At 42.0% G+C, this 14,264-nt stretch overlaps 1 protein-coding gene across 19 annotated transcripts in view; it reads right to left on the bottom strand.

The window, feature by feature from the left end:
* Window positions 1-14,264, bottom strand: part of PARD3 (par-3 family cell polarity regulator) — a 656,180-nt gene that overhangs the window by 232,218 nt on the left and 409,698 nt on the right. For 12 of the 19 annotated variants that reach the window (XM_073581677.1, XM_073581663.1, XM_073581668.1 and 9 more), the window contains 2 exons: window positions 9,671-9,828; window positions 5,601-5,645 (listed from right to left, as the gene is read on the bottom strand). In XM_073581677.1, the coding sequence (XP_073437778.1) occupies window positions 5,601-5,645; window positions 9,671-9,828 (203 nt within the window). The remainder of the gene's footprint in view (window positions 1-5,600; window positions 5,646-9,670; window positions 9,829-14,264) is intronic. The other 7 variants (XM_073581678.1, XM_073581664.1, XM_073581672.1 and 4 more) reach the window with 2 other exon arrangements.

Here is a 14,264-nt window from a genome sequence, read left to right as displayed (position 1 = left end):
GTGAGGAGGTGTCCGGCGGTGCTGCAGGTGCCCGGCAGTGCTGCCAGGTGCTGCTGCAGGTGTCTCTGGCGCTGTCGGTGCTCTGCCGCATGCGCCGCCCTCGGCAGCCATTTTTCTGGAGTCCACCGCACAGGAAACCGTAGAACTGCTGGGGCTCTAGCCTTTCACAAAATGTCAGCATAGCACCCCTGGGCACCCGGCAGCACCGGAGACACCCGCAGCAGCACTGGGCAGCAGTGCCGGACACCCGCAGCAGATCCGGACACCGCAGCAGCACCAGACACCCGCAGAGGAGTGCTGCACATTGAAACACCTCCTCAACCCAGCCTGCCTCCTCCAGCAGCGACCCTGGAACCCCGCTTCACCGCAGCCACCACCCCCCCGATAAGCAATAAGATGCATGGATTATAAGAAGCACTACCATATTAAAAAAAAAATCCTATTTTTCCCTCAAAATTTGGGGTGCGTCTTATATTCCAGAGTGCCTTATAATCCTAAAAATACGGTACATTTTGACCCCAATCAGAAAAAATATCCTAATAATTCACTTTTAGGACAAATACAGTTTCATAATATGAGTCTGGACAATTACACATAAATAGGTCTTGTTATGATGGGAACTTCCTAGTCTTTAACTTAGGATCTATGAACCAAACTAAAAGTACAATAATAATATTGAGTCTATCCAAATATTAATTCAATCCTATATACCGCAATAAGACCTCCCACTACTGTAAATAGAAAAATCATTAACGTAAGTCACGATTATTATAAAAAGTTCCAATAAAAGTCATAAAACACAGGGGGGAGCAAGATGCCAGATAATGCATGGTGGCATATTGCAATGTTATCAAGAGTTCATTACTATGAAAGTACAACTGCAGAAACACTTATAGGCAGGAGGTAAACCAGCATAATACACATCCAGTGTGTTCCCCTAGGACGATTTCAATGAAATCACACGCACAGCAAAGGAAAGAAAAAAGATCCTTTAAGACATTAAAAGGAAGATTTGATGCATAATAAATGTTATCAATGCAATTCCTCACCAAACCTAAACTTTATATTATGGTACCAGTGCACAGTCCGACCCCTGAGTACCAAAATCTATTTAGCAGAAAACTTCCAATGGTGATTAAAGGAGTCTCCCCATGAACAAAGTTGATTTTTATCAACAAGTTAATTAATAGATCTTGGAATAATAACTCCCACCGTTGGATGTGTTTAAATAGAATGTTCCTGTGCTGACATAATCTTATAAATGTGTCCCTGCTGTGTACGGTGTAATGGCTGTGTGTGACCGTACAGGACCATGGTTTGGTCACACCAAGGCTCCTGGGTGTGTGTGTGTGTGGGGGGGGACAAAAGAGAGTATACAGACATTACAGCATGGGATCGCAAATTAATCTTTCTTTGAGGTAAAACATTGTTTAGAAACAGGCAGTAAAATGTTTTACCTCACAGAAAGAATTATTTGCGACGATCCCATGCTGTAATGTCTGTATACTCTTTTGTTTCCCCCTCCGCCCAGGAGATGTGGTATGATCAGACCATGTTCCTGCACAGTCAGACACAGCCATTACACAGTACACAGAAGGGGCACATTAGATTATCTCAGCACAGGAACAGTTTTTTAAACACATCCAATTGTGGAAATTATTATTATTCCAAGATCTATTGATTGAAATTAACTTTGCATGTGGGAAAACCCCTTTAAAGAAGAGCAACAAAGCAGATTTCTTCAAAGATATCAATTTGATCAGTATTGCCGCGCCAGTACAGCTATGTCTTTACATTACAAAATCGTGGTGACAGGTTCTCATTCAATAAAGATTTTTCTATTTACTGTAGTGGAGTCTCCTAGCTATAAACTATACTTATTCAAGTTTCGTCTGGATAAGGGTCCCGTCACACACAGCGATCTCGCCAGCGAGATCGCTATGTGTGACGGGGATCAGCGACCGGCCCCCCTGCCGGTTATCGCTGATCATCGTCGAACGTCCCGGGCCGTTTTTCAATTGCTGGTCTCCCGCTGCCCAGCGTGCATCGCTGCGTGTGGCAGCGAGAGACCAGCGATCAGCGACGCTGGTTTCCAAGGTAAACGTCGGGTATCCAGGAGTCGTGCTGCTCCTGGATACCCGACGTTTACATTAGAAACCAGCGTCGCTGGTCCCGATCGCTGGGGCTGTCTATTTGACAGCTCACCAGCGATCAGCCTAATGATGTCCCAGCGATCACATCATGTCGGATTGTTGGTGGGATCGCTGGGACATTGTTTAGTGTAACGGGGGCTTAAGCCTCCAGCATCGTGACAAATAGTGGCTTCTAGACAGATTAGGTAACATAATTTTTGAACTAAAATACAACTACTTTATGCAAAAAGAATATTGTGAAGTGTGGTGAAAACTCAACAACAAATTAGGAAATTTGGAAGTAAAGGAGAGGTCCCCTTTTTCATAATCTCTGATAATTAGCTGAAATAGAGCATTGATACAAGGTAGGTCTTTATCTTCGGAGACTGGGCAGTGCTATCAATAGGCAACTTGAAAAGCATCATAAAAGGTCTGTGCCAAGCCAAGGCATAAATTCCTAATTACTGGGGCCTAAATGTTGCACCTCTGCTTGATTTCTCCTCTATGGGACAGTCAGAAAAAGGAGAGGAAAGCACATGGTTATATACCAAAAAAATGAAGAGTGGAGGTGCTATGCTCAACCTCAGCTCCATCCGGATGGGGCTTTTCAAAGCCCACTGGTTGGACCACGACCACTAGCAATCAGGAAATTATTCCCTATCCTAACTTCGAAACTTGAGACATATCGTTTAATTTCCCTCATGGTGGACCTACAGATCACAAGTGATGTATGGGATTTCCAATTAGTTGGACATCCGTTGATGAGTCTATTTCGGGGAGCTATTTTTAACAAAAAGGAATGGTCTAAGGAAGAGTGAATCTCCACTCTTAAGAATGTTGTGTTTCTGCCGATCCATTTCTTAATTATATCTTTACAGTAGATTGTTTTGAGAAAACTTAACATCTCCTATATTACCATAAATTTAAACAGATAGCTGTATGAACTCTGGGGTCCACTAAAAAGAGCAGAGGTGCAAATGCGTGACCACCACTCTAATTCATCTGACTGACAGAACAGCTATCTATCCCATTACCTTAGAAGTGAATGAAGCAGCTGTCAAAAATGTGCACTGCTGCTCCATTTACACGGGGGACATTGGGACCCTGATTTGTCGGATGGGTAGGGGATCATACATTTATCACCTGTATTTAGTAGGAAAACCCTTTCGGAAACAACATGGAGGCATAGAGAGTCGATTAGCAGCGGAAAATAGAACTGATCAGCAGCTGATTAACCCCTTTGTTATCTGTGAGATTTCTACAAGACCGTTTCATTATCATGCAGAAAAATGTGACACATTGGGGAGAGAAAAAAAAAAGAAACAAGGATGATGATATTCCATGTTCAGTTTTAAGTTTTAAAACTAGGGTTATTTCGTCTATGTAGGGAGATATGGGGTCTTATATCTTTATAGCAGTTGTAACCCCATTTTTCTAATATTTACGGTTATTAAGTGCAAAGTTTGGCATTTGATAAGAAAAATGGTGGATTTAGGGGCATTTTTCGCTTATTTCACACGTTTGGTAGATGTTTTCTGCTGACGTTCAGATGTGGGAATCCATTGTAATACATACATTGTTATTTTAACATTCAAAAAAAAAAAAAAAAAAAGGACATTATTACTGGAATTTCAGATTTGGATCTCGGACAGTAAAAAGTAATTGAGAATTAGAAGATGGAAAATGCCGGCAGAGCAGCAAGTGCAAATGGAGAGTATCCAACACGAAAACGAAATTCCCACATAAGAGCGGCTTCGGCCTAATTAAAATAGCATTCCAAAGGTCAAAAGCTAAGTTGGATTAATAAATCACAGAAACTCATAATTGCACAAGGCACATTATTTTAATTGCTCAGGAGAAAAAAAAAACATTATTACTCAGAAGTCATTTTTCTTCAGCTGATCATTGAGAGAAAAAAAAAAAAAAAAGCTGTTAAACTACATAATTTATCGACTAATGTCTATCGCATAATTCTTCCCATTAAGGAACAGGTCTAAGTTCAGGGGCAGGCAAATTTTCTTAGGAGAGAATGTAGATTTGATACATAAACTTCAGATTATCATCCTACAGTCCAACCAGTTTTTTACCAACATACACAAATGTTATCCCTAACGTTAGGAGCATGTTCACAAGACTGAAAATCCACATGGAATTTGGTACAAATTAAACGCCAAACAGTCATCTAATTTTTTGTTTACTAGAGAAATACATGGCGGGGAAAAAAAAAGTAAAACAACAATTGAGGCATCTTTTGATGCGGGTAAAAATGCAAATCAGCCGCCAGAAATCAAAGTCAGCCTCAGATTTCAGTTCGGGATTTTTTTTTTTTAAAATCCACATCAGGATTTCAGCTTTAAATTGATCTTTACAGAAGTTTTCTGGATATTCGTGGCAAACACTAATATACAAGTATTAGGGCGCAATCAGACGAGATCAGAAAAAGCGGTGCATGGACTGGCCATCGGCTCTCCCAAACGAGCGACACAGCTTCATACAGGTATATTTCTCTGCAGCTGCCATGCTCGGGTGAGGAGAGCCGCCGGACAGTCTGTGCACTGCGTTCCAATCTCGGTCCCATTTACACAACTTTCTGACTGTGGACTTACAGGTTCTTCTCCTACATCTGCTAATACTGCTTTCCTCACTGGCTGCACAGCGCTACTGTTCACAAAACGGCTGTTGACAGAGATGCATGTGTCCAGACCTCTCCATTAGCTATGGTTCCAGTAATATAAGTTCCCTGACCCTAGTATTATACTCATCAGCCGCTCTCTTCAGCGGCTCCTGGTGACACTCAAGCTGCCAACTTCTGACTGACGGGAAGTCAAGAGGTAACGCTCATAAGTCTCGTTCTGGCTCTCACAGACTTGTGACTTCTGCCCACCCAACAAATGCTATAGCGATCCGATAGGTCACAACCTGCACAAGATGACCGGAACGACGTCAATAACAGATGTAAAGACTGCAACTGGTGAGTACAAGACTAGCTGAAGGGAACTTAAGCTTAGTGGCACCACTCCAGCGCTGCAATAAAACAACCGCTGGAGTGGTGCTTTAATCGATAAACTATTTACACGTCTATTTATTAAAGCATTCTAACTTTACAGCAGTTTTCCGGCCTAAAACATTCGCACAGGACTGTATGCAGTGGGTATGGTGCAATGTGGCGACAGATCCCCTTTAAGAATATTTACAAAAGAAATGGTTAAAAGCCCCACACTGTACTTGGAACCTGGACATAGATAATAGGACGGCGCGTGCAATTCTAGAAGCGGATGAAATCATCTCCGCTTACAGCGGTCAGCTCTTCACAGTGCGTGTCAAACGGTGCAAGCCTGTAATGAGTCCTCTTAGCGGAGAGAGAGGCCTTCCAGCCTCACAAAGGTCATGCCGACATGCAAGGCGAATGGTGCTTCTGTCTTAATCTGCTTTCACCTGCATTTCTATAGCAACAGCGTAATCTCTTACCTGCATTGTGGTCAGCCATTGCACTGATCCTAGCCTCGTCAGCTACTGTTAAAAAGGTAAATGTAAGAAGGTTAGCCCAGTTAGTGCCCTCATTCCACATGCAGCAAACAATGGCACATTAATGAGAGGTTTCATGCAGAATCCTTATCCCCCACCTTAATCCTAGAAATGACACCATGCAGTAGTTGGCTGCACTCCGCAGGCGCTCGGGTTATTAATGCCCTGTGTGTTAGCGTCACCCACTTAAAGAGAATTAACAACTGTTAATTATTTGCATCGTTTGTTCATGCCACAAGCAGATCATTCCTAACACGAACACAGCAGAATAACAATGATTGCATCTCATCGAGGACGGCCGGGTCATTACAATTAATTGCCGCTTATTAATTATTGCATTTAGAGGAAAGCTTTGCATTGACATTCCCACACGGAAAGAAAACAAACCAGTTCAGTAGGCCGGTCCTTTATTTGTCATGTATGGGCAATAGTATACATGTACATGTCTGCAGAAATCATAATTTGATGGAGAGAACATGACGTGACACTGCCTGTGGCCAGCAATGTGAGCAGCGGGAGGTGAAGGAATGGGGCCATGGGGTGCAGAGCGGAGCCCACACTGCCATGACACAGGCAGTGCAAGGCATGCGGGGAAAGGTATAGTATGGCTTGGAGGGATTTCATGTCTTTTCTGACAACTATAATATTGCAGGTTATGGGATATTGGACCCAAGTAACTAGTCTGATGCCAGATTTGCAATTTTTATCCCTAATATGGGGTATTTAGCATGTGAATCATGGCGTTTGCCTTCCTCCACTCTACGATTACAGGTTTAACGAGATGGACGTGTATCTACTCTCAACCTTAAACCTATGAAGCTAGTGTAGCTCCAAAGGAGGTGACAAATGGATATATATACACACACACGTTGCGCTCACAGCTACTTACTCCCTAGGACATATACATGGTAGTATGGTGATTCGGGGAAGTCACACAAGAATTACATTGCATGGAATCTTCTGTCTACCATTCAGACTTGGGAGGCATGTCATGTCTACATAATGATGCTTAACCCAGACAGATATGTCATACTGACCCCACAGAAAACTGATTAAAATAACCTGTAGGGCGGTAAACTGGTCCAGCTTTCACGAAAATGGCTTTTAAGATATACTCATGATTCAGATTTTGGTATTGAAGTTTAAAGGGAATCTGGAAGTACAAAATGACTGTTCAAACAAAGCACGCACGCTCTGTTAACCTTTTGGTATGGCCGGGCAGTTAACTGCAGCACCCCCCCCGACCTGTTTTCTGTCTCCCTCTGTTCCCCTGTTCATTGATTGACAGCTCTGGCATTACAGAAGCCAGTGAAAGGTGAAGATAGATGAAAAGCAAGTACCGTAGATGGGAAGGTGCACTGAAATGCTTGGCCAAAACAATGGTGTATCAAGCTACTGTGCATGGTTTGAGCAGTCATTTTGTGCCGACAGACTGTCTTTAATGTGACCATACACCTTCCATAGCTGTTGGGTGAATGTTTGTTAGGCAACAACTACTTTTCCCACCATACATAAGCAGTGCAACGAGGGTTCGGAATGGGAAGAAGGAAATTAGCTGCTACCAAACACCATTAGCAGCGCTGATCATTCCCGAGTCTTTCTTCCCTATCTGATGGAGAAACGTCCCCATTTCCATAACACAGTGGGCGAGTTCTGTGGGATCTCCAGGGAGTGAGGTTTCTCTAATGCTTATGGGGCCATTATTACCATTCACTGGATCGTAACCGAGCTGCGGATAACAATGGTGTTGTAAGGAAAATCTATTTTTCTCATTTCATACAATCCCCTGGAAATGGATAAGTACTGGACACCAGATTAGTTTGTGTTAGTGCTTTGCTTACATGCACAAGTTAAGGTTTAAGTATCTGTATATAATTAGTGGGTCACTTTTTTTTTGTTAGAATTGCAGGGAAATTACCATATCTCCTTAAAAGATTCCATAACACGATGGGTTAATGTGGAATTCCCCGTGCAGATTATGTGGGTAGCACTTTCCTATTTAGTGACTCTAGTGCTCCAGGTTTCTGGAGGGATGGAAATGTCCATGCTTTGCATCACTTTTATCAAGCCACACTATTGATTGGCCTTATTATTACATCTAAAATTCTACATTGTGAGCCATTTAATCTCATTATCCCAGGGAAATAATACCTTGCTCTCCACTGGCTGGCAAAGTCACATTGCTTTCCTAAGTACTCTGGCACAGACAGTCAATTAAACTAATAGCGGCTGAGATTAAATCGAAAAGTAAACACTTTGTTTCAGTAGCTGTGAATCGAATGTCGAGAGTTTGCCCAGTTTCTGCTTATTTCCAACTTAATGATTTGAGAATCCGCAGTGAGATCCATCAATGCCGGTTGTATAATGTGGTGAACCCAACACGACGGCAAATCTATTCATAGGACAGCGATTTAGAGCAAACTTTATGCAATTACATCATCTTCATAAAATTGAAAGTTTCAGTTCCAAACAAGTAGGTTCCTAATACTGTATAATATTACTGGCATCGATACATGTACAGACCGGTTGGGATAGAAAATAACCTCATAGGATTCAAGGGAACTCACGCCTGACATAGCTGCCTGGTGGAATACAGCCGCTTACAAGGGCTTGATGTTCATCAGTAATTTGGTAAACTCACTGACATGACCTTCCCCACAGCTCACGTATGCAAGTTGGTAGACATCAGTTCATGTGATGTCACAGGCCTCGCTCCCCTCCTACGCGGTATAGAGTGGAGCCAGATTACCCGCCCTTAAGGTTCTTGTAAAAGTTGTCTTGACTTGATGCATTCATAGACCATTTGAACTTACCCAGGCCCACCAGGACTAATATCAGAACTGTTCTTTATATTATATTCTTATTAGAACTTCACAGAATGGGAAATTCAATTCCTATTCATTATAGATGAGTGTTGCCCAGTCCAGCCCTGCATAGCAGCTAGTATTCATCATTGCACCCTATAACCTGGGTGCCCTTTGCCATTACTCAGCCCCATAAAGTTGTGACGTTGTATTTAGGCCTAGAAAATAGAAGCAACACACAAGGTGTCAGGAACAGAAGTGAACATCGGCTTTCACGCAGGACCAAACTGGATGCAGGGCCAGGACAAGGCAAATGGATTTGCTAATCTCTAGTAGGCAATAAACTGTCTCCAATGAAAGGAAAAAAATACATTAATGGGATTTTATTAAAAGTGCTCTACTAAAAAAAAATATTATATGGCAAGCATGGGAATACCACCATGCCTGGATAAAAGAAAGCATAGGATACTAAAATCCTTAGATTTTCACTGAGCTTCTGATAATGAGCTGCAGCCTGCGTGTCTGATATTCCACCACAGCTTGCATTTCACATAATGCCGCTATGATCCAGTTCATCAGCTGTGAGATGACCTTTGAATAAGTCCCAGTATCTGCTTATCGCAGCTCACAGCAGACATCACATACACAGCCAATGCTTGCCCAAGTGCCGAATATCCCATCATCTGGCAGGATCGGGGGAAAAATATTTAGAGAATTAATCCACCCACTGAGTGAGAAAGGAAAGCGCTGAGCTCTTTTATCTATGAAATTGTCAAGAAGGATAAATCCCAACTTATTATGTTATTCTTATAGTTTTATGGCAAACATTAAGAACGCAGGCAGCCCCCGTCAGACTTCTGGGAGGCAGCACCTTGTAAAGTGGTTTAATAAGGGGCATTAACATTCCACATACTGTACGCGACCACATACGGATATAATGATGGTGATGATGGAAATATTGCACTGGAAGAATTTTAATTAGAACTATTAGGAATTCTCTTTCAGGCATTGCAAAAGATGACACTAAAAAGATGCTCAGCTGCTGATAGGGGATCAAGGAAAAATCCCAAAAGTACAGGGACAGTGCTTAATGGGAAGATCTAACCATGGGAAGGCACCACGGCCGAGGAACCATCTGCAGAACACATGGCTGTAGCTCGAGTGAAATTAACTTTCTGTTAGTTTCATAGTAGGGGAAGAAATACACACATTTTTTACCTAAGTCCATGCTTTTCGATTTCCGAGTTTTTACAAAGTCTATTTGACTAGCATCTCCAAATTGCTTGGTGCGCTTTTCCGACATGCTCTGGCGTCCAAATCCTTCTCGCTGGAAGGCGAGGGACGGATCTACGTCCGGGCTCAGAGTGCTACGGGAGGAAAACAAATACGGTCAGGACAAACTTAGACTTGTTACTGCAATATCTGGTCTTTCTAACAGGTATCAGTAGAGATTGCAACCAATTAATACTCCATCAATGTGTATCATTCATAGTAAAGTGCACTAAAGTCAGAGTATCTCTTTATGATTAGCTATGAAACATATTGCAAACTCCTTGCAGACGTTGTCCTTGGTGGGATTTGAATCCAGCGTGGCAAGGCTGCAATGATAACCACTGAGCCACCATGCTATTATACCCATTGGCTCAGCATCAATGCCAATGGAGACAATATGAGCCACTGAGTCCAATGATTGGCTGCAGTGGCCATATGCAGTGTAGTTGTGATGTCACTGCTGCAGCCTGTCAACAAAGTCCAGGAAGCGACAGAGAAGCAGTGCCATACCAAGGGAACGATCGTATAACATTGTTTGTTATTTTCTACATCTGCAGGTCTATGCTAAATTAAAAATGAATCCAGGATAACTGCTTTAATTGACTTCTGTAGAAATGTGCTGTGGGCATACTCTGTGAACTGTGCGGAGGTCACTGCGCAGGGAGGGGGAAAAAGACAAGTTCAAACATTGTGTCCATAGCATCCCTTCTACTGAGGCAAATGTAGGGACAGAAAAGATCTCTTTCTACAGACAATGAGATTATAGGGACACATGTCTTGGTTTGAGGGTCATGTTATCTCTCCATTGCAAAGGAATTCCTAAATACTGAACCAGTCGGAAATACCCTATACTTGTGTGCTAATCATTCATGCCTTTCATCAACATTAATTTCCTTTTATAAAAAAAAAGCTCCATCTATTGTTTGAAAAATCAGCAAATCTAATTTACACACTTGTATCTAATGCATTGACTCGGAGAGTGACCCCCAAGATGCGGTTTACAGAACAAAAATATCTGAAAGTCACCTTGTCCAGATTAATACTGAGCACCGTCATTAAGCTGCATCCCACCAGCACATTCATCCTTCTTATTTCCAATTATTAAAATATTCATCACATTTCTGTAGCCGAGCATCTCATCCCCAAGACTGATTTGGGAAGAAACTAGCCACCCGGTGACCCTGCATATTATTAACATTCCTAATATTAATCCCTTCTTATTGCACACTTTGTTTTCATAATATTTTCATGAAGGATTAAGGAGATAATGTCATGCCGGACAGCCTACATTTCCCTCTGTGATTCAGAACAGCTGCCAGCCTTGTTTGGATAACCCCCTTTTGTCCGTAGTGAATGCTCCAAGTCTCTGCCTCTGAGCACTGGGTTGCACAGAACATGTGTCTCCCCCTCTGTTTGTCTGTCTCAACCCAGTGACTGCAGGAAATTGAACCACGCAGTCTGCGAGCCCTGTTTTTAGCTTTGCCGGCTGTTTATTTTGTTCTTTTTATGGAATATTTTGTATGGAAAGTATTTTACATTTTGCTATAAACTATAAGACAATATGTAGGATAATAACCCGGTACAGAGATTGCAAGTAAAATAATGACGGAGTCATGTCATCCAATATGCTAAAAAATATTTAATATAAGTCTTAAAGGGGATGTCCGACCTAATTATATTGATTACCTATTTGTCGGATAGGTCATCAAAATCAGATCAGTGGGAGTCCTACACTAGGAACCCCCATAACCAGTTATCAGCTTTGGCCTGATGTACACAGTGACTGGAGCCAGAACAGCACAGCTCCACTCACGGTGTAGTGGCCAACACCAAGAACTACAGCTCAGCTCCTATTCAAATTAATATTACTGGTGGCGATGCTATGTGTCGGACCACCAGCAATCTCATACGGATGACCTATCCTAAGGACAACCCTTTAAAAAGACATTAGAGTGTCACTGACTAACAACCATCTATCAATCCACTAGGGAGAGCTTACTGTATAATGTAGAGTTCAGTATATAAACAGTCATCTAAGGCTACTTTCAGATTTGCGTTGGGAGGCGCAGAGCAGGGCCGCCGCTAAGCTCCACCCCAGCCACGCCCCCTCCGGTCAGCTCTTCCTCTGATCGCATGACGCTGCATGTGATCAGCGTACCCTATAGTTTGCGTTGGGTACGCTGGTCGTGCGCTGGTACACTTTTGCCGGAGCTTGAGCTCTTTTGGCACTGCGCCGAGTGCACAAAAACGTTCCGTGTTGCATTTTTGTGCGCTCGGCGCAGCGCCAAAAGGGCGCGAGCGCCGGCAAAAGTGTACCAGCGCACGACCAGCGTACCCAACGCTAACTATAGGGTACGCTGATCACATGTAGCATCATGCGATCAGAGGAGCTGACCTGAGGGGCGTGGCCGGGGCAGAGCTTAGCGGCGGCCCTGCGCCTTAATGCAAATCTGAAAGTAGCCTAAGGGGTAACTTTTGACATGACAGTGTAAGGAGGCTTACAGGCCATGCAATGGTCCTCTGGGAAATTAAACATGCAAATTGTCTCTTCAGAAAGCAAGATGACTTGAACTCCAGTGCCACACACAAAGTAGCAATACTAAAAGTCAATATCAATCCTCTAACAAGCCTTGCAACAAACCAAAATCACAGTTAGTAGACTCAAGTTTCAGGGTGTTGCCCCTTCACAGTGCTGTGACTGGGGTCTAAAGGGTAACGTTTCTACTTATAGAGAATTACATACCTAATATGCCAGGGTAAGGAGGCTTCTAGGTTGGGCAATGCCAAATCAAATCTCATGCTTTGCACTGAGGAGGGGCAACACCCCGAAACACGTGTCTGCAAAAGGAAATTCTGGTTTGGCTTTTATGCCAAGTCATGTGGCAAAGCCTGTTATAGGGTCAATATTAACACTTAAGATTGCTACTTCCAATAATTAGCACTTGAGATCAAGTCCTCCTCCTCTCTGACGAGACAATGTGTGTGTATAAAAAGAACACAGCAAAACTCTAATAAACCTCTAACGGTGGCTGAAGGTAGCACAGATTATTATCATATACCTATGCAGAGGATTGGGAGCGCTGCATCATAAAAATGAAGCTCCATTTAGTTTCCTACAAATGCAACAAACCTTTTCTAAAGAAAAGAAAACAATATATAAAACATTTAGATTATTTTATTTGAAGAAATATTTTTTCTCTTATTGGTTAAAAAGTATGCATCTATGTCAGTTCCAATACTTTAGGTGCACTGGATTTTATTAAGTTAATATTTAGATGTCAGATATATTAAAGAAAAAAGGCATTTTCTTAATATGTGATCGCTTTATACAAGTGGATACGGGAAGCACATTTTACTTGCTTTTTGAGTACTTTCCTATGACTAATATGCTTTTACAGCAGCGAGAATGCCTTGAGTTAAAGGAATTGCAGTAGTTTTAGCATCCATTAAGAATGTGTGGGTCATGGTTTAGGTGGAGAATAAAAAAGAAAACAACGAAGCTATCCTAAGGTAAAAGTGTTTTAACAAGCAAGTCTACCAATCTAGGGGGAAATTTAGACACGTCCTTGCTCGGCACCAGATTTTAAAGGAAATATTGATATACTTTTTCTATTTAAAAGTAATTAAAGCTAATTTGACATCACAATACAAAATGCATTTAATAGATCTGCTAGACGTGATGAAACTCGTGTACTTACTTTGGATACCAAGATCAAATGATTGTCAATTCTAATGCTCATATTAAAAGGAGGAGTATGAGATTTGCTAAAGAGTCATGAGATATCATGAAAACAAGCGGTATTTATTCTCCACCAACCTAGCCTGACTGATCACTGCAGCTTGTTCTGAGCAGTGTGAGATTTCAACAGCAGAAGGGAGGAGGAACACTGAGGAGCTGTCACTCAGGATAGGTGGGTGGAAGTTGAGTTTAAAATTTCTTTAAGAATTGTACAAATTGTGCAGCCATTGGGACATGTATTATCAACACATGTACAACAACCTCGGTGGGTCCAAGAACTATTGAACAATATATGCAGTTTGTATTGTGAAATCTATTGACAGACTCATTTTACATGATAAGAAATACTTTTTTTTTTGCCTAATTTACTTTTATGATTACAATTTTTTTTCCCTTCCGTATTCTGTATATGATGATTATGTCTGCAGCCCTCTTGATTTAGCTGCTAACAGCAATAGAAATGCACTTTTCAAAAGCTTCATGAACAGTCTGGAGTTATTCATTGACTTTGAAAACAGATATTCATTTACGAAGGGAAAGTGTATTGGGCATGCTCTGTGATCCGTGCAGAGGTCACTGTGCAGCGGGTGGGAGGAGTTGAGCTTTGACATTACTTCTTACGCACCGCGTATCCTGTGCTTTCTAAATATACAGTAGCTGTTATCTTTACTGCATTTGATGACGATCAGATGTTTACCGAAACGTGAGCTCTGCAAAACTGGAAGGATCAGCCTATTATGAGGCTCAACGGTTAAAGTGTTTAAAGTGTGTTTAAAGTGTAAAGATTTGAAT

The sequence above is a fragment of the Dendrobates tinctorius genome, unplaced genomic scaffold, assembly GCF_039654945.1.
Source record: "Dendrobates tinctorius isolate UK_male_01 unplaced genomic scaffold, ASM3965494v1 ptg000070l, whole genome shotgun sequence".
Lineage (NCBI taxonomy): Eukaryota > Metazoa > Chordata > Amphibia > Anura > Dendrobatidae > Dendrobates > Dendrobates tinctorius.
The sequence above is the reverse complement of the archived record's forward strand: the minus strand, read 5'-3'. Positions and strand labels throughout refer to the sequence as shown.